We start from the raw sequence: 21,755 nt of genomic DNA on the forward strand, positions 1-21,755 counted from the left end.
TGTTTGTTTTATACTTAGTTTCAATAGTTTCAAGCACAATCCAGAACATGTCTGTACCTTCAGAGGCCATAACAGACTGTTTAATTACCATTTCAAAAATAACTAGTTCAACATAAAGTGCCATTTGTACAAACTACAAACTAAAATGGTAAAATAAAAAATAAGGTGCCAGTGAATGACCTCAATATGCCTATATCAGGAGGAAACATACAGTATCTCTGTTGCAAAACATAGGCCATAACCATCTAAGCCTACTTCTTCTTCTTCTTCTTCTTATCTGACATCCAGTTGCTGAGACACACTAGCTTGTTCACATTTTCTGAGCTCAAGGCTGCCCTCTTCTTTTGAACAATGTGACCTGCCAGTGAGAAAAGTCTCTCACAGGGGACAGAAGTGGCAGGGGCGCCCAGATACTTGCGGGCCAGGGCAGAAAGCTGTGGATGGGCCCCTGAATGACTGGACCACCACTGGAGTGGGCAGGCTGTCTCTGCAATGCAGGGCTCTGCTCTGTAACGGCACAGAGCCTTGTTGGGTCCCTCATCATCCTCTGATTCAGAGTCTGAATTAAACAGCAGGAGGCTCCTCTTCTTTGCTGCTGGCTCTGCTCTGGGTTCTGGAGTGGCTCTGTTGGGTCCCCTTTCCAGCAGTGACTCAACGCTGGTCCAGACGCCTTCTCGCTCTCCTCTGGGTAGACACTTTAGATCCTTAAAGTAGAGATAGGACGATATGAACATTTCATATCATGATTATTGTGACAAATGAAAAATCCATTATCCTGGGGCGGAACATTTGACAAAAAATAGCAGATCTACAAGCTCACAACGTGACGCGTTGTCAGCTTGTAGATCGGCTATTTTTTGGCAAAGACACTTGATAGAGTGAAAAATTACTGTATCAATTACGTATATTACAAGTACCTTTTACCAATTATAGAGGGTTTAAGTGTACCGCATAAGCAGCACGGCAAATAAAAGGTGAATTGATCCTAGTGCATGACGGAGGACGATATCACGATAAATTAAATCTCCACAATACGATAAACACAAGTGTTTTTTATCACGATAAACGATAATATCGTCCCATCCCTACCTTAAAGCGGGGGTCGAGTGCTGTAGCCACCCTGAGCCATCCATGGTTGAGTGTTTCCTGGCGTTGAGACAGGTCCTGTATGAAGGCAGTCTTAAACCTCACCACGTAGGCTGGGTCGTCATCTGAGACCTCCATGGTGTGGGTCAGGTGGCGCAGAGCGGGTAACACCACAGAGCATGAGATGTAGGTCTCACCCCCAAGGAGCTCAGTCACATATCTGCAGTGGATAATTTAGGAAAGTGATTTCATTATTGTAGCAATTAATAGTAGATTGAAATAGCAAATAAAACAATAGAAAGAAACTTTATATAATACTAGTGATGGTGATATCAATATTCAGGACATTACAATTTGGAAAAGCAATTTAATTTATATTGTACTTATTCACTATAGTGATGATGGTGATACCAATAACAAGCACATTACATTAAGAACAGCAATTGAATTTATATTGTACTTATTCACTATAGTGATGATGGTGATACCAATAATAAGCACATTACGTTTAGAACAGCAATTTAATTTATATTGTACTTCAATTTACAAAGCTTTTAATAAAACAGCTGGTGGGTTTTTACCTGCATGGTTCAAGGAGGGTCTCCAGCCTCTGCAGTTTGTCCCACTCTGCTGTGGTCAACATGGCTAGCTTGTGGTTCTGTTTGGCTAGAGTAGCAGTCACAGCCTCTTGGTTCTTCAGCAGGCGAGTTATCATAAGCAGCGTTGAGTTCCACCTTGTGGTAACGTCCTGTATCATTGCCTCGTTTTGCTGACCCAGTTGTGTTTGCTGCAGGTTCAGTTCATCTGTATTTGGAGGGCTGTGTTTAAAGTGGCCCACTATCTTGCGACCTTTTGCCAGTGCGGCTGTAAACCCGCTGTCTGTAAGGCAAACTGTGATTGTCCTCTGCAATATGTGAGCAACACACGGCATGTGCTGGTATGTGAGCTGTCTCATTGCTGCGACCATTGTTCGGGCACTGTCTGTTCCGATCGTGGTGACTCTTTCAGTGATACCCCAGGCCTCTGCCACAGATTCAAAATCTGCTGCTACGTTATCAGCAAAGTGTCTCTCGGTGGTCTTCTGGATGGTCAGGGCAAATGACTGAAGACGCCACATAAGGTCGATGAAGTGTGCTGTCGCACCGAGGAAACTTGAGTTGCTTAGCGAGGTCCAATGATCCCCTGTTAGGGAAACATTTTCAGCTTCCTCCAATGAATGCTCCTTTTCCTCCTTTTTAGTGTCATAAAGCTGCTGTATTCGGTTTGATATTGTCCTTCTGCATGGCAGCTCATATGTTGGGTCAGACGATGCAATCCGTAGCGACGTTTCCAAACCCTTATCTTCCACCACTGCAAGTGGTCTACAATCGACAGCAATCCAGTGAGCCAGAGAGTTTGTTAGTTTATCAGACGTGGACTTACTCATCTTGCCTTTGAAACCAGGCATCTGGTCGAGTGTGGGTTGGATGTGGGTCGTTGTAGTTGTTGTAGTCTGACTCGGGCCAGCGTTAGCTTCAACGCTAGCCGCAACATGTTTTGCATTCAGGTGATATTTAAGGCTTGAACAGCTGCGGTGGTATGCAAATTCTTTTTTGCAAATTTGGCAAACAACAGTTTTTTTATCCACGCTTCCATCCATCCGTGTTTTAAAACAAAATTTCCCATCCAAGGGGCCAACCAAGGCTGTTTCATCGGCGTCTTCTTCCATTTTCACGTGAGAGCTGTGCTGTTTGTTGTTGTGGTCTGTGGGTCGTCACTCAGCTGTTACACAGCACTCTATGCAGTATGCACGTTGGGAGGTGTGCCGATCCGGGTGAAACTCGTCCGTCACAAACGTTCCGCGGTGACAAACGTTCCGCGGTGAAATAAAAGTGCGATTAAAATGCGTTAATATTATTAACGCGTCAATTCTTCTGTAATTAATTAATCGTAATTAACGCGTTAATATCCCACCCTTAGTTATTACTTGTTTTATTTTCAAGGCATTAACTCATTGTATGTCCACGTGGTGTTAACGCGTCAATCTCTTTGATGTCGCTGTAGGCCCACGACGCGTTTGACGCGTTGTACAGTAAACTATACTGTACTGTAGCAACTGTACTTGGCTACCGCGGTGATGAAACAAACCCCAACATGCAGCGCGCAATGACGTCACCCGGACGCGCCGTCGGCCTCGTTGACTTCCTGTCTAGCGGCTGCACAAAAGTGGTGTTTTCTCCGGATTCTCTTCCTTTTTTAATTTTTTTCTCAAAACGGTGGCCTCTTCTACCGGCCGTCACACAAACAATGTGGCTCAGAATTGATAAAAAACGGTCCTGACTGAAAGAGAAGATTTTCGCGAAATAAACAGGACATACTCCGATTACATTTACTCGGATTACTTTTCTCGCCAGTACTCTCGCCGGTAGGTAAAATGACGCGTTGCCATGGGCACCAGCAAACACACACACGTCATACATCCGGGCACCCGATGTGTTAAATTCACTGGCCCAAACGGGCAAGTCCCTGGTGAGTTCTGGTGACCCTGTCACTCTAAAAAGTACATCCGGGACAGTGGACTAGTTCTAATGTCGACTCCTGATATATATACATATATATATATATATATATATATATATATATTCCTTTATATCTCCCTATAGTTTTATATATATATATATATATATATATATAAACTATAGGGAGATATAAACTATAGGGAGATATAAAGGAAGTAAAGACACAATGTGATTGGATGATTACAAGGGGAGAGACAATGAGGGACAGGTGGCCTATACTTGGTCAACTCCTTTCATTTTAACACCAAATCTCTTCAGCGAAAATAGCCAAAGTACAAACAAGGTCACAATCACAAGGTCGCATTCATGTGGTTAAACCAAGAATCTTACAGACAAGAAAGGGATGCCTTCCTTCAGGGAAACTGTTTTGAGTGGCCACTGCAACCTGTTGTCCTTGGCAAGTCTTTCTCACTTACAAACACCTTGGAGACTAATGTCTCAAGTCCAGTGGCACTTCTGCAGCGCATCTTTACACCACACACGCACACACACACACACACACACACACACACACACACACACACACACACACACACACACACACACACACACACACACACACACACACACACACACACACACACACACACACACCTCCAGTGAGTACATAAAGAGGACAAGAAAAGAACAGGTGTGTTGAGCATCTCTGCAGAGGTCAGTCCAACAGCTCCTCTCATTAAAACACCAACATTGTTATTCTAACAGCAGCGCTGGCAGCAGGCAGCAGGCTGCATCACAGGAGGGATCAGCAGACCTTCCTCCTGAAGCAATCAAAGCCTTCTGATGTTATCCTACGATACCATCCTACGATACCATCCTACGATACCATCCTACGATACCATCCTGCGATACCATCCTACGATACCATCCTACGATACCATCCTACGATACCATCCTACGATACTACGATACCATCCTACGATACCATCCTGCGATACCATTCTACGATACCATCCTGCGATACCATCCTGCGATACCATCCTACGATACTACGATACCATCCTATGATACCATCCTACGATACCATCCTACGATACCATCCTACGATACCATCCTACGATACCATCCTACGATACCATCCTGCGATACCATCCTACGATACCATCCTACGATACCATCCTACGATACCATCCTACGATACTACGATACCATCCTACGATACCATCCTAGCTGGCTGCTAGGATAGAGAGAGATCTCTCTCTATAGCGCTGCTGCTACTCAAAGATGTGCCATCCCAGATCATGACAAGTGACAAGCCAGTGGGCCAATTACATGAGTTAAATTTTGTCGTTGTCGGGTGGAAACCTTGTATGTCCAAAAGCGTTTGTTTTGTATTTATCATTTTAAAAATGATTTAAACTTAAAAACACGCGGTGCGAGGCGTTGTGTGCTTGTAGATCTGCTGTTTTCACTACTTTTGTGCGACGGCCTTGTATGATGAAGCAGGGCTTTACTTTGCGAAAAAATGTACAAATTTGAAACTTGGAGATACGAGGTTTCTGCCCGACAGTGACGATTTACTTTGTCGGCCGCCCAGCCCCCAAAATGGAACGAGGGCCGACATTTTATTTTAAATGTTTTCCTAATGGCCGGTCTGGACCGGCCGGGAATGAACCGGCCGTTCGGGAGTTGTCCCGCCTTTCCCAATGGCCAGCACGTCCCTGATAGGGCCGGCCGGTATATCGGCCATTACTTGCCTTTTCTTACGCAGCCGGTGTGTCCTGTTGTGAGAAGCTATTTTTAAATTTATACTTGAGTGGTTAAATAAATAAAAAACTGTTTATGTGTGTATTATATAAGAAGCAGACCCGTAGAATGGAGAGAGTTACGACACTTACGTCGACTCATTGTAAGCGTGGAAACTATGGTGGAAAGCTAGCTTAGCCTAGCTTACTGGAGCCTGTTCTCATTCTTAGCGAGCCTCTGCTGCTCTTCAGCCCCCCCCCCCCCCCCCCCCCCCCCCCCCATTATAACCCAGGCATTTTCACTCGCTGGTAAGTAGACTAAATCACGTCTTTTTTCCCCTTTTAATAATGTTGTTGTACCTTGGAGAGGCCCGTGAATGAGTTAAAAGGGTGAAAAAGAGGTGATTTAGTCTACTTACCAGTGAGTGAAAATGCCTGGGTTATAATGGGTTATATAACCCATAACTGGGTTATAATGGGGGCGGACGGGGCTGAAGAGCAGCAGAGGCTCGCTAAGAATGAGAACAGGCTCCGCGCGACGCCACTTCCGGTCTGCGGCGAGATCAAAGCGTGTCGCCACTCTCTTCTAAACCACCCTGATGAGAAGGTCTGAGTGTCTTATTGTCGTATCGCTGAGAAGGAGGGCATCTATCCCCATGAGTGTTATGGGGGTCTTCAAAGGGGTTTGAGAGCCACGGCACTAGACCTCTATGGGAGGAGGATTTCTGTCTGAGGTGAAGCGCACAACACCTGCAATAAGCTCCCTAAATTAGGGCTGTCACAATATGACATTTTGCATGACGATTAATTGTCACTCAAATAATTGACGATTAACGATTTAATTGTGTTTTTTGTCGTTGATAATTACATTTCTGTTTGGCTTTTAGGCTTTGAAGTTGTACATGGTAGATATGAAACATAACCTAAATATATAAAGAAATTACTGACATATTTGACAACTTTATACTTAAAAAAAGAACATTGATAGTGGAAATAGCCGACCTACAAGCTGCTATTTCCACTATTTTTGACTATTTTTTAAATATATTAACGTTTTTCAACATGGAAACGATTATGACGATTATGAAAAATAATCACGATTATGTCAAATAATCACGATTTGACGATTATGTAATAATTGTGACAGCCCTACCCTAAATGTTCTCAAATAGAAACTTTAAACCAAATCAACGTTTTGCATTTCTTTCACATAATCACTCAATGGGTTAATGGGTGGTCTGGGACGCTGGTTCCCACATGGTTCAGGTCAAGACCCGAAAGAGAAATTAGACGTTTGCCCGGGACCAAAACTAGTGTTGCGAGATTGTAGATCAGCTATTTACACTATTTCTGAATTATAATTTTTTTCTTATTTATGGAATCTTAGATTTGTTTGTTTCTTTTAAATATGTGTTAAATATGTATTTTTAAATGTAGTAAAAGTGAATGGGATTTCATGACCCATACAAATTGTTCTGAGACCCACAAATGTGCCCCGACCCACCGTTTGGGAACCAGGATGGGCATCAGCCTCCATAATGCGGCATGGGGTGGGCTTTAACCCATTCAGAACGGGTACACATTATTCTGTATCATTCATTTATGCTTTAACTACTGATAAATAGCAGATATACAAGCTCACAGCGTGGCTGCGAGCTTGTAGATCTGCTATTTTTGAAAAAATCGTGAAAATTTGAATTTTGACCCGATTCTATAAGTGTCTTTTGAATCCTTCTAAGATTTTTTTGAAAAACCTATGTTTCTATGTCAGCAATCTGGCCAGCCATCGTCAAAGAAAAGGTCCTTTTCACTCAACTGGAGCTCAGTTAGTTACTTAGTCTGTTCTTGAGAGACTACTATGTCAGTGGCTCTCAAACCTTTTCATGTGAAGGACCCCCAAAATGATATTTTTTTTGCCCACAGACCCCCATCTAAAAATATTTAGTCCCAGGGACCACCCAGAAGCAAAATTTGAATTACAAACGTTCATCTTGAAAATACATATATTCAAAGAATTGCACACATTTTCACGACTTTTTCAAAAATAGCAGATCTACAAGCTCGCAGCGCGGCACTCGGTGCCGCGCTGTGAGCTTGTATATCTGCTATTTTTAACTGGTTAAAGCATTGAATAATTCTAGGCCTGAATGGGCTCTTAACAGGGTGGTCTTCACAGGAACCCCCTTCACTGTGGAGCCCACTATCGTGCCTGTATAACAGGGACACGTTGACAGAGGTTAGATAAAGAGCTGTGTTTACAATACGTACAGCTCAGATGCATGTCAGACAGAAATCCAACCTACACTGCAAATATTGATTCAGGACACGTCTAGCGGTAACCACAAGTGATAACACTGACAATAGAATGAGAATACTGTGTGTGTGTGTGTGTGTGTGTGTGTGTGTGTGTGTGTGTGTGCGTGCGTGCGTGCGTGCGTGCGTGCGTGCGTGCGTGCGTGCGTGCGTGCGTGCGTTCGTGCGTGCGTGCGTGCGTGCGTGCGTGTGTGTGCGTGTGCGTGTGTGCGCGCGCGCGCGCCCATGCGTGCCGGCACACACAGTAAATGGGACTACAGGAAAAAAGAAAACACTAAATCAAGCACCAGGAAACATGCAACAGTTACAGTAATTGAACTAATCGATTTCATTGATTATTTAAAAATAACTGTTAATCAATAATTTTATAAAATAAACAATTAACAATCGATCCGTATTGTGGGCATTTCATTATGGGTGATAATCATTCAAGAATAGTGACCTACAAGCTCAGAACGTGGCTATCTTCACTATTTTGCATCGTGTGATGAAATATGGCTACATACAGGATTAATCAATTTCCCTCGAAAACAAGGCTGGATTTACACCGGCAGCCAAATCCAGCCTGAACCTAGCCTCGCGTAGCCAGGCTTACTCATCTGCCAAGAGAAAAGACCATAGGCTGAAACGGCATGAAACAGTGCTACTTCCGCCGGGAGAATTTCACCGGATATTATTGTTTTTTCATATTCCCCGCTGGCGATAAAAACTGTTCTACTTCTCCTGACCCATCGGTTGCGCTCGTAATAAACAATATCCAAACAAAAACATGGATTCTGACAAAGGTCACCTATTAAAAGAGAGTTAAGAGCTACAATATTTATGTTAACGGACTGCAACGCATGGCGTAACTTCCGTTAACCGCAGCACTTCCACCACCTCCGGTGTCTGTCGGTTCATGCCGTTTACATCGGCTGTTCTGACCAGGGTGGCCTGAACCAGATCTGTGCCACATCCAGAGTGGAATCTGGTTTAAATGAGTCTGAATGCAGACAGGTCACATGGCATCTGATTTTTACAAATGTGACCTGAGCCTCATCCAGACTGAGGTGGTTTCAGATCTGATTCAAATCTGATTTCTAAAGATGCGTCTCAGTCTGAATGCAGCATGGGCGTCAATTGGGTATGGCAGGGGTATGCAGCTGCCATACCCTGGGTCCAGGGGGGAAAATAAAAGTTACTTTTAAATATAAATCCATGAATGTCTCTTTGTCTATCTGTTCTGGTTATTATGTTGTTAAATTACAGTAAAATAACTACAAATGCAAAATGTAACAAAATGGTCTCTTTAACAAGGTATTATAATTATATTCTCCACACTTGTATTCTCCCCATCTTGACAAAATGGTATATTCCCAGGTTCCGCAGGTCAGCTGCACAGGTGCAATGCATTATTGTTAATTGTGGCAACGTTTACCAACATGCCAAGTTTAAGCTGCACTTGAACAACCGTTCCAGGCTGCCATATCCAGCCCAAGAAACCGTAGAAACCTGGGTAAAAAAACTGACAAAACTCTTTTTTTCCCCCGACATTTCACAATAGAACCGTGCTATACAAAATGTAATGTCTCTTTTCCACAAGGACTCCCATCTTTGCCATACCCTAGCTTTTGCTGAACTGACGCCACTGTAATGCAGTAACCTGATGCAACGAGCCAAGTCGCACATCAAACTGTCCAATACGTCACTCGCAGCGCGGCCAGAGCACCACTGATTACAGTGAGAGAAATGCATTTTGGGTGTAATGAAAATAAAACAGTTCAGCATAAGTTTTACACTGCAGAAGAAATGGCGAGCAGCATTCAGTGGAAGGAGGGAGAAATCCAACGCCTCCCAGCACTTTGGGGGGAATGCGTCAGTACATGAGCAATGTACATGTACTGTACATGTACAGTACATATACTGTACATGTACTGTACATGTACTGTACATGTACAGTACATGTACAGTACATGAGCAACGTACAAGAACAAGCAAACAAAACATATCTCACGCCATGGTAGAATATGGGTTCACAGGGTCCTATCTGCCATGTCAGAGGGACGTTGTTAAAATCAGTCTGAACACACAGATCAGATCAGATCAGATCAGATCAGAACAGATTAGATGCAGTATGAACAGTCGGGCCAAAAGATCGGATTTGAGAAATAAATCAGATTCAGACTGGATCTGACTGCAGTCTAAATCCATCCCAAGTTGCTGCCACTCAGGGGGCTTACCCTCTGGTGACATTTCAAAATAAACAAATAAAGAAATGATTGATATCTAAAACACGTAACAGGAAAAAAAAACACCTACAGTATTTTGATTATTCAATGAATCGACAAAGTAAATCAATAAAATACTGGATTCAAAAACCATTCCTAATGAGATGCCCTTTCTCTTCAGGAACATGGTGTGAAACGCTGTCTGTTCCCCAGTGCATCGGCACAGCTGGATGTGCTCAGGGCCGGACTTACCATTGGGCAAGGGTGGGTACGTGCCCGGGGGCCTCGTGGAGGAGGGGGCCTCCGAAATTTTTTTTAAGTATTGCAATCCAAATAAAGTGATATTTGTGTTTAGTTACAGTACATTTTGTTTTATTATGGTAATAACATTGAGAGCTTCTGCTCTGCTGGCCGCACTGCATGTAGCTGCTCTGAAAGCTTAGTGCAGTCTAAAGCCCGCCCACACTATGTATCCGGTAATTTCCACACACATAGGCTACAAACACACACGCACACACACCCCACTTCTGTCTCCGCTTTAGACCCTTCCAATGAGCCAATGAGGATACACAGTCATGGGCCGGTCCGGAGGTGAGGTCACGGTGTGGTCAGGTGGACCGGAGGTGGTAAATTTGCGGGCGCACGAGGGCCTCTTTATTTCCCCTTGCCCAGGGGCCTCATGTCATAGAAATCCGGGCCTGGATGTGCTGCCAGCGGCTGCCTGTCCCTACCGTAACAATCCCCCCCCCCACCCCCCCCACCCCCCCCCCACCCCCCCCCACCCCCACCTTCAGCACTCTGTTCACACGTACATTTACACATTTGTCATAGTTTGCCACACTGATAGACAGAGCTGCCCATTAATCTGGCAACGGCTGCCGCTCCCCACTATGGTCTCACATCGACATCCAGGGCTGTCGCACCAAATTCTGGGCCCTGGGTCCAAGGATTCACTGCGGGCCCCCCATATAACCCATTTAGACTGGGAATGCATTATTACGCATTGTTTTGTGCTTTAACTATTGAAAAATAGCAGATATACAAGCTCACAGAGCTTGTAGATCTGCTATTTTTGTCTTTCAATATTTCTAATCTTTTTGAAAAAACCTATGTTTCAATGTCCGTGGTGCTCACACTTTTTCATGTGAAGGACTCCCAAAATGATATGTATTTAGCCACGGACCCCCATCTCAAAATACTTAGTTCCAGGGACCCCCCAGAAGCAAAATACATATATTCAATGATTTGCACACATTTTCAGGACTTTTCAAAAATAGCAGATCTACAAGCTCACAGCGTGGCACCGAGTGCCACGCTGTGAGCTTGTAGATCTGCTATTTTTCAAAAACTAAAGTATAAAATAATTAAGGCCCCTCCACCTTGGGCCCTGGTAACTCAGTCCCACTCCCCCCCCCCCCCCGCCCCTGTGACGCCCCTGTCTACATCCACCCACACATAACCGACATTTGCAACGCACACACACACACACACACACACACACACACACACACACACACGCACACGCACACGCACACACACACACACACACCACACACACACACACACACACGTGACATTTGCTTTTACCAACACAATTTCTCTGCATCTCTCTCTCTCTCACATCTTATTCATTTATGCATTTTGTAATTAATGTATGCTTCCCCCCCCCCCCCCCAGCTGCATAACCGACCGATTATGCGCTTAACCAACCCTCATATGCAATGATCCCCCCCCCCCCCCCCCCCAGTCCCCCCCCCCGTCCCTCTCATTCTGTAGGAAACACTGCACCTATTATTTACTAGGGGTGTAACGATATAGTAACTGCATCGAAATATTGTTTTTTAGGAGGGGGTTTAATTACTTTTCCTTTCCATATAGCTACACTGGTCTATGGATAAATGTGTGTAATCTCTGGGTTCATGTCAAGGTGCAGGTTTGTCAATATACAATGTCCATGTATTTTGCAGATAATCACTGTGTTTACTTATTTACATCCATAATAATACATGTTTCCCTTAAAAACCTGCACTATCCACACCTTTCACACAGATTTAATTTCTTTGCTAAATAGTTACTATATCGATTTTAAATCATTGAATGGAATCGTATCGCCATGAATTAACCAATATCGTCCATGTATCGTATCGTATCGTCAACCATGTATCGTGATATGTATCAAAACGCTATTAACACAAACTCTGCCATCAAAATACCCCTTTGTACCCCTTCTCTGCCATGCCCGTAGAGCCCGTAAATGTAATAAAAATTAATTAAAAAACATTTTTTTATCGAAGCGCAACTAAAATAGGCCGGAACTAATGCTCCGTGATCGGTTTCTACACGGACACATTATTGAGCGGACACCTTTAACATTGGAGTCCCTGAACCGGAAGCGGAAGTCCGTCCTCTATTTTGGCCCAGCTTACTGTCTACACTCCGCGGCTTACAGATGGAGAACTTATTGATCAATTGAAAAAGTTTCAACGGATTTGAGAAGCTAATGGAATACGCGAACACACGAGCAGTGTCCGATCACGCACGATGGGAACTGGACGAGCGCCCACGTTAACAGGTAGGACTCGGAGAAGCCGGCAGTGAAAGACATAGAGAAATTAACGGGCTTTACGGCCGTAAACTACGAATGAGTTAAAATGTATCGTTACACCCCTATTATTTACACTTATATGATGTGAAGAACAATGCATTAATAATAGGCAAATGCATGGTTGTGTGGTCTCGCTTTATCAGTGCTGTTAGTGAGACTGTTTAAGAACATTCATTTAATTAATTATGTTATATGGAAGGTGGAGTAGGTTTAATTAAGAACATTTATTTAATTCATTATGTTATATGGAAGGTGGAGTAGGTAGGACAGGTCTGAGCAGACGTAAGAGCTTTGTTTGGAACTACCTTCAAACTGTTGGAACGAACACAATGTCAATATCTATCAGATAATCCACCAAACTCACTCACCCACTCACTCACACACTCACGCTCTAACGCTCACGCTTATCTACGTTTATCTATTCACTCGCTTCAGCAACTGATCCCAAAGTTCACATGGTATTGGCCGTTAGCATTATACCAACGGTGACGGAGCCTGAATTTCATTTCTCCCAAATTAAAGCTGTTTATTAGCGTTTTCTTAGCCTGTTGTCAGGGTTACGTCCGTTCCTCCAGGCCATGGGATCTGTAGCCCCACACACACACACCCCTCTCTCTCACAGTTAGGAATGTGCTCTCTCTCTCTCTCTCTCTCTCTCTCTCTCTCTCTCTCTCTCTCTCTCTCTCTCTCTCTCTCTCTCTCTCACATTATGATGCTCCCAAATATGCTCCCACATATTCTCACGCATGCACCAGTTACAGTAACTTTCCCCACAACCCACACTCTCCACATATTTTGGAGCACATATCTTCGAACGGGTAAGGTCTAGTTTATATGGATTTAACAAACTGTACTTTATTGAGCACACTTGTACAACTGCTCTATAACGCAAATGTCCAACCAGCCAATCACATGGCGGGGACTCAACACATCTAGGCCTGTACACTAGGGCTGTCACCATTATGACATTTTACATGACGATTATTTGTCCCTCAAATAATTGCGATTAACGATTTAATTGTGTTTTTGTCAATGACAATTACATTTCTGTTTGGCTTTTAGGCTTTTAAGTTGCACATGGCAGATATGACACATAACCTAAATATACAAATAAATTACTGACATATTTGACAACTTTATACTTAAAAAAGAACATTGATAGTGGAAATAGCCGATCTACAAGCTCACAAAGCGTCGCGATGCGACACGTTGGGATCGTGTACAAACAGATTAGACATGAATCCATGATAGGTGATAGCCTAAACAACAAGGTGAAAAAGAAAGCAGGCAAGCAAGCAGAAAATAAGCCATATTCCTGGGAGCACTACAGTAGTCTTGTCTGTCAACTAAAGCGACCCCAGACTGGCTGGTATGTGAAATAACATAAGCATGCGTTGATTTTGTTTTTAAAACCTCATGGTTATTACTGTATGCCAAAATATGATTAAACTAGTGTTGGGTAACCAGAGAGTGGGCACATAAGAACCAGGTAGACCTACTGTATATGTTTTGGAAAATTGAGAGAAATAAAATATAGTTAGGTGGCCCAAAGACACCTGAATTAATATTGTGAAAGGAAAAATATGATTTAATACTACAGCAGTGGACCTAAAAGAGAATTTAGACATTCCCCTGGGACCCAAAATAGTGAAGATAGCAGGTCTACAAGCTCACAACGCTTTGCGCCACATTGATGTGATGCGTTGATGTGAGCTTGTATGTCAGCTGTTCTCTGCGCACAATACCGTTGCAGGGTGAAGTATATACAGTATGTACAGTAAGTCTCACCAGTCAACACACAAGAGGAGGTTGAATGAACAGGAACCAACGCTCCCCAAAACAACACGTTTGAGGATCTGTTGGGAATTGACTACATGAAACCGCCACCAGCGCATGCAGTCTCAACTCAAGTGTGTGTAAACAAGAGATCCTGTCTCAGCTGTGTGACAGAGGTGTAGAGTGCTTGCTTGATACTATACCTATGATAACATGGACCCCCAAGCTGGCCAAGTGGCGGACCACCTCATAGCCTATCCCCCTGGAGCCTCCTGTCACTATGGCAACCTTGCCATCTTGTCTGGGCATCACTGGAAGAGGCAGACGGGGACAGACAGATAGCAGAATGTGATCTGATAAATATGACACAATTTCCTCTTTATTAAAAACCTAAAAGGTTCCATTTCACCGAGCAAAGGTTCCTTTAAGATCTTGTGGTTCTCAGAGCTTGTAGATCTGCTGTTTTTGAAAAATGTTACGATATCTTGAAGAAATGTGAACATTTTGGAAACATTTTGAAATGTACGAACACAAATCTACTTATCCGTACGACCCTGGCACTAAGGCCGGCTTTACACTGCAGTCAAATCCAGCCCAAATCTGATTTGGTTCTCAAATCCGATCATTTGGCCCAAGTTTTCACACAGCATTTGCAAGTGACACAGATCTGATCTGTGCGTTCTGACTGATTTTAACAGCGTCAGCCCAAAGCTGCCCTGCGTTTACATATCTGCTTTGGTTACCGTGGTAACAACGTCGGCGTCATGACGTCACGTCACAACGTTGACGCTAGATGATCACATGTTCAGGAAATGCGACATAACAGACAAGCGACAACAAAAACTTTTTCTCTCCTTTTCTTCACACTTGTGTTTCGCTCTTCTCTCTGGTTGTATCTATTTAGCTCACATGTTTTCTCTCTCCTCTCTTGTTTTTCTCATGTGCTCAGCGTGCTGTAATATGCGCTGTAATCAAATAGTAAATAATCTTGCTCTGTAATGACGTCGGGGCTCCGCGCTCGGGTTGCGCAGCACAAGTGACGCTTGGCCAGTTTGATGTGACTTGCATGTGACCTGCATACAACTCAATGGGGTGGATGTGGTTACTGCTTTCAGACTGAGTCAGATGTCCTCAGAAACTACCTCTGGATGTGGTTTTTCAAAATCGGATTTCATGTGACATGAATGTGACCTGTCTGGATTTAGACTATTTTTAAAAACTCGGATTCCACTTTTGATGTGACTCAGATCTGATTCAGGCTAGATTTTAGTGGCAGTGTAAAGCCGGCCAAAATCCTTTCAGATAGAGCTCAGCTGTGGCCCAATTACATATCAGTTTGGAGGTCTTTGACATGACAATGTTTGAGAAGCACTGGTTTAAATATATTCCACAAAAAGACAGCAGGAGTAGGCTATGTTTAGAGTAGCATTCCAGAGAAATATCATAAGAAGGCCAACAGAAAAATCTGATCTGCTATTTTCACTAGAACCGTGTTATACAAAATGTAATGGCTCAACTCTTAGTGCTCGTCAGGATGGCTTATGGATCGTGTAGCCCCTGTAAGTCTAATAATCATGTACCGTGCTTTGAATTACTTTGCATCAGGCCAGTGGTTATCAACCACTGGTATTCGAGGAATACAAAAACAAACCACGAGACCTATGGAAGTTGCTTAACAACCAATTAGGCTTAAAATCAAAAACCATATGCCACAACATAAACATCAAAACGGACGCCGCTCTCATTTCTGACAAAGGAGAAGTGGCTACCCATCTTAACAAAACCTTTACCACCACAGCCCGTTCACTGGTCGAAAGACTGGTCGCCCCATCTGGGCGGTATGGTGAAGAATTTGTTAAAAAATTCTACAAAAAACTGGGCGTCAGAAAAGACAGCTTTAAACTTTCCACAGTGACAACTGATGAAGTGTTTAAAAAATTGAGCGCCCTACCTCAGCACAAGGCCACTGGCCTTGATAAAATCCCAGCTAGATTTCTCAGAGATTCAGCCGCCACCATTGCTCCAATCATTACCCACATAATTAACCTTTCCATCGAACAGGGTCATGTCCCCCAGGACTTCAAACTAGCAAAAGTAACCCCCCTGCACAAAAAAGGTAGCAAACTAGACCCTGGAAACTACCGCCCCGTTTCCATTCTTAGCTCCATATCCAAAGTCATGGAGAAAATAGTCTACGAACAGATTGCAAGTTATCTCGATGAGAATAATCTGATTTACGAGTTCCAATCTGGATTCAGAAAATCCCATTCCACTGACACATGCCTTCTCTATTTGACTGACCAAATCAAACGCGAAGCGGATCAGGGCAAATATAGTGGCATGGTCATGATGGACCTCCAGAAGGCATTTGACACCGTGGATCATGCTATTCTGATTGAGAAACTAAAAGCCATCGGTCTTGACAGCGCAGCAGTGAGCTGGATGCAATCTTACCTGGTGGGGAGGGAACAGGTGGTGGAGATTAACGGAACCCTGTCCCCCCCCCTCCCAGTAAGCTGTGGTGTTCCTCAAGGTAGCATACTGGGACCTCTGTTGTTCCTAATATACGTGAACGACATGGCATCTGCTTGCGACTGCAACCTGTTCCTGTTCGCGGATGACTCGGCTCTCCTAGTCTCGGGCAAGGACCACTTGCAGGTTGAAAAGACACTTAACTCTGAACTGAGTAAGATCTGCACATGGCTTAACGACAACAAATTATCAATTCACCTGGGAAAAACCGAGTCCATCCTCTTTGGATCAAATCATAATCTCAAAAAGGTAGATGACTTCACAATCAAAGTGGGTGACAAGGTCATAACACGAAAAAACGAAATCTCTTACTTAGGATGTATCCTTGAAGCTAATCTTTCCAGCGAAAAGATGACTTCAAAAGTAATAACAAAAATCAACCAACGAACTCGTTTCCTACAGAGGATCGCCCCAATGGTCAACTTCAACACACTGAAGACCATAGCTGGTGCAATAATCCAGCCCCTCTTTGACTACGGAGTCCACGTATGGTATCGTGACGCCCCACAAGCCCTTAAAACTAAACTCCAAACAGCCCAAAATAAACTAATTAGGGTCCTGCTTAACCTTCCCTATCAGACTCACCTCACCGCTACTCACCAGTTAAGAGTAGGGTGGCTCAGAGTAGATGACAGAGTACAGCAACTTGCAATGGGCCTGGTGTACAAGATACACCACACCACTATGATACCCAAGTACCTGTCAAAATACTTTATAAACGTTAAGGATGTCCATAATTACAACACCAGAGGCAGTGCCACAGATCACGTTCAACCCAGAGTCAACTCAAAGAAAGGGTCGAACTCGTTCTTCTGCTACACCACAAAAATGTGGAATGCCTTACCGAAGGCCATAAAGGAGTGTGGATCACTAGCATCCTTTAAAAATGCCCTGAAAAACCACTTACAGGCAGCAGCCGTTCGCAACTGGTAAAAAACCTAGCCCAACCCTACCCTCCCTGCCCCTTCCTTGTATATACTGTACATACTGATTGTTTAGACTTACTGTTACCTGCCCCTTCCTTGTATATATTGTATATACTGTACTTACTGATTGTATAGACCTACTGTTTTCTTTTTTCTTTACATATCTACTGCATAGTACTGTGTTCTATTTGTCTGTCATTCAATGTTATATGAGATACTTTAATGGTTTCCTGTTGAAATAAGCTTAGTCTTTTCATGGATCTCCTTTTAGTAGACCTTGTACCAGTGAACTGTACCGTCATGAATCTGTACATTTTCCTATGCAAACTTCTAATAAAGCCTTCAATCAATCAAAAAAACCTTTTGAGGCCGCGACCCCCAAAATAATCATATTTTAACTGGGGACCCCCCCACCCTGACGAGCACTAAGAGTTGAGGAATTACATTTCTATTGTGAAAATAGCAGATCTAACTAAGTAAATTTACTTAAGTACTGTACTTAAGTTAAGTAACATTTTGAGTATTTGTACTTTACTTGAGTCTTTCCAATTAGCCCCATTCGCGGCCCGCCCACTCAGCATCCTCCTGGTGCTGAAGTCACATTTTGAAGGGTAAAACCCTGCTAAAAGCCCATAGAGTTAACACAGAAATCGCTAATTTAATGCAATTTCCGAATAGTAAAGTATAAAATAAGGCTAGCATGATCAAGAACACAAGATGGTAAAAGGCACAAAGTATTATAATTTACTTTACCGTTCGAAATAATGATTTGTTGGCTTTAAGTCCAGCTATTTCTGTTATAGTTTCCCCTTCTAAATTGACGTCAGCACCAGGAAGTTGCTGAGAAATTTGCTGAGTGGGCAGGCCGTGAAAAGGGCTAATTTCCAACACTTTCACTCCAAATATTGTACTTTTACTCCACTACAATTATTTGAAAACTTACTTTGTAGATTTAGAATAGATTATTATTATTACAAAAATACAATAACCAATTCAGCCATATATACATTTTGGCCATTTGAAAATAGCCGATCTACAAGCTCTCAATGCGTCGCATCATGTTTATATAATTATTTGGCAACTTGAAATGGGACATTCTGCACAATGAGAACTTTTACTTTAGGTACTTTTAGTACATTTGATACCAACACTTTTGTACTTTTACTCAAGTAAATATTGAATACCGGACATCTACATTGCAGTATTGATACTTTTACTTAAGTAAATAATGTAAGTACTTTTTACACCACTGATAATTAGTAGTTTAATCAGCCAACACCACGGCTGGTGGCTCGAGTGCGCAAATAGAGCGCATCTGTGACTCGCAGTAAGGCAACGTTGTTGTCACACGACGCTCTGACAGACCCGCTGCTAAATGACCAGACCAGGATGTCTCAGCCCCTACGAACGCTCAACTTCAGTCAAAATAAACTAAACTACTTCACTACTCACCAAACCAAAGGTAGTTTTGTGTTGTTGAAAATCTATTCTCCGCAGTGGGAAACCTCTCAGCCCCCCACCTACTCTGTAAAATACATTATTCTTGTCATGAAATAAAACGCATCCAACTCCACCGTCGCTTATTTCCGGGTTGTGAACCGTTGTGTCTGCGGTGGCCGCTGGGTGGCTCGAGGTGGGTGTGTTTTATTTCATGACAAAAATAATGTATTTTACAGAGTGTTTGGAGTGCTGAGGGGTTCACCACCGTGGAGAATAGACTTTCAACAACACAAAACTACCTTTGGTTTGGTGAGTAGTGAAGTAGTTTAGTTTATTTTGACTGAAGTTGAGAGCTGGTAGGGGCTGAGAAATCCCTGTCTAGTCATTTAGCAGCGGGTCTGTCAGAGCGGCTCTGGACCAGAGCTACAGTAAGTGAACAACATCTGCTCGGGTCCATGGCGCATCGCTCGCTTTATTTCTGTTTCCAGTGTTTTACTGATGACAGCCACACGTGACGTCTCAACAACACACTAAACACATCGGATGAAATGCTAAACATGATTTATAAACACTACGGTAATAAGAGCTGAAAACCCACCTGACAACTGGAAGGCTCTGCTAAAAAGCTGCGCTATGAGCACCCTGAACCCCAACATGTATGTCCTTAACACCGAGAGAATGGACATGATTCATTCATTCATTCATTCATTCATTCATTCACCTGTCTAACTTACTATAGTAGTCTATATCTGTCTGTCTGTCTGTCTGTCTGTCTGTCTGTCTGTCTGTCTGTCTGTCTGCAGACAACAACAACTCTGCGCGCATTACAGATGGGACGTTCGCGAACGAATCGAGTCCTTTGAACGGCTCTTTGAATTGAACGATGGGACAGGAAACTATAACACCTGTTGGTTCACAGTGAGGGAGAGAGCCGTTCCTTTTCTAAATGAACAGTTGTTGTGGGGAAAGTGCAAACATTCTTTACTTTATGTAAAAGTATCAATAGCCTACTGCCACAAGTAGAAGTTTGGAATTAAAATGTACTTCAGTAAAAGTACAAAGGTAGCCTATTGGTATCAAAATGTACTTAAAATACCAATAGTAGAAAGTACTCGTTATGCAGAATGTCCCATTTCACAACTTTTCCAAAGAATAAAATGTAGAAAAAACATCATTTGAAAATAGCAGATCTACAAGTTCACAATGTGTCACGTTGTGAGCTTGTAGATTTGTATTATTATTTATAATAGAATAAAAATAAAAAAAAAGTGACAAATACTTGTTGCACTAACTAGCATTGACTGCTATGGTCTCTTTGGACCCTGGATCTCTGTGGACACTGTACTATTTTGATAGTTGTGCCCTAAGACACTTTATATATATTTATATATTTATCAGAGATTGCGTTAGACCGGAAATTGCCGGATTTGACCGATTTATAATGACAAAGACCGGAAAATATAAATCTCATCGGACATAAGGACCGATTGAAAATGACATGGCAGTTCACCGCAAATCTCTCTCTCTCTCTCTCTCTCTCTCTCTCTCTTTCTCAATGTCTCTCTCTCTCTCTCTCCCTCATCACTCTCTCTCACATGCACGTCTGGTTGCACAAACACACACGGGTTAAGTTACACTTTTTCCTGTTAATAACCAGTAAGACTCCCTAATCGGGAGATAAGCGACCGTTGGTCGCTTATCTCCATAAATAGGCCAAAAAGTAGTTTGTGCAAAATCGTCCTGATGGTGGCGCTAGATGGGACAGATGCGTTGTGATTACATGACTGTAGAGATACTGTGTACTGGTGTGCATGATTTTAGGGCAAAATCTGTAGGAGCAGGGTGACTGTGGAGATACTGTGTAGTGGTTTGTGTGATTTTAGGGCAAATTCTGTAGGAGCAGTGTCCAAAAATGTGTTTTTTAAAAATCAGCCAGATGGTGGCGCTAGATGGGACAGATGCATTTTGATGACATGACTGTGTAGTTATGAACAATAGCTAATGTATACAATTGAAAGTGAAAGAGATGACCTTTTTAACATTCCAGCATTTACAAAAGCAGTTTCTGTTAGCTAAAGGGTGGGCATCTGTATTTATGGTTGCTAATATGTGGCTATTGTTCTGAGGTTTCAGCAATGATCACCTGACACTCCAGAGTTTCAGCGTGTATAGTTACACTTGTATTAGGCAGGCCTACTTTCAGCAATTTAACTCAAGACAATGAACTCAGTTAAGTTTGTTTTATTGAATGGAGACATGTACAAAAATGGCATGTAAAAAAAAAAAGGAGACTCAATTCTTAATAATGCAACATAGATTTGTTTCTTTAAAAATAGTTGCAAAAAAGAAAACGAAAATGTCTAGCCCAATAAAGAAAATTGAAAGTAGAACAACTCAATTTGAAGTTATACTTAGCTTGTCTCAAGCTCAAGACATCTCAAAAAGACAGTTTTTACAAAATTAAATTTTCCAGACACCTGAGAAGATATGTGGGAAATGATTGAGGATTTGTCTTTTCCTTCTCCGGCATAGTGCTTCTGCGTTCTCCCACACTTTTAATTTTTTTAGAAAGTAATAAATGTTGTGTTCATATTCCATGCTTGTTGCAAGTAATGAAGCACTAAGCT

At 42.7% G+C, this 21,755-nt stretch overlaps 1 protein-coding gene across 1 annotated transcript in view; it reads right to left on the bottom strand.

The window, feature by feature from the left end:
• Positions 1-19,872, bottom strand: part of LOC308307685 (polyprenol dehydrogenase) — a gene marked incomplete at its 3' end in the record, with an annotated part of 93,975 nt that extends 74,103 nt beyond the window's left edge. Inside the window, exons 1-2 of the mRNA XM_080752951.1 lie at positions 19,727-19,872; positions 14,434-14,541 (exon numbers count right to left, since the gene is read on the bottom strand). Coding sequence (XP_080609077.1) covers positions 14,434-14,541; positions 19,727-19,814 — 196 coding nt within the window. The 5' untranslated portion in view covers positions 19,815-19,872. The remainder of the gene's footprint in view (positions 1-14,433; positions 14,542-19,726) is intronic.
• Positions 19,873-21,755: the final 1,883 nt, after the last annotated feature.

This window comes from Nannobrachium achirus (genome assembly GCF_963921795.1).
Source record: "Nannobrachium achirus genome assembly, chromosome: 22".
NCBI lineage: Eukaryota > Metazoa > Chordata > Actinopteri > Myctophiformes > Myctophidae > Nannobrachium > Nannobrachium achirus.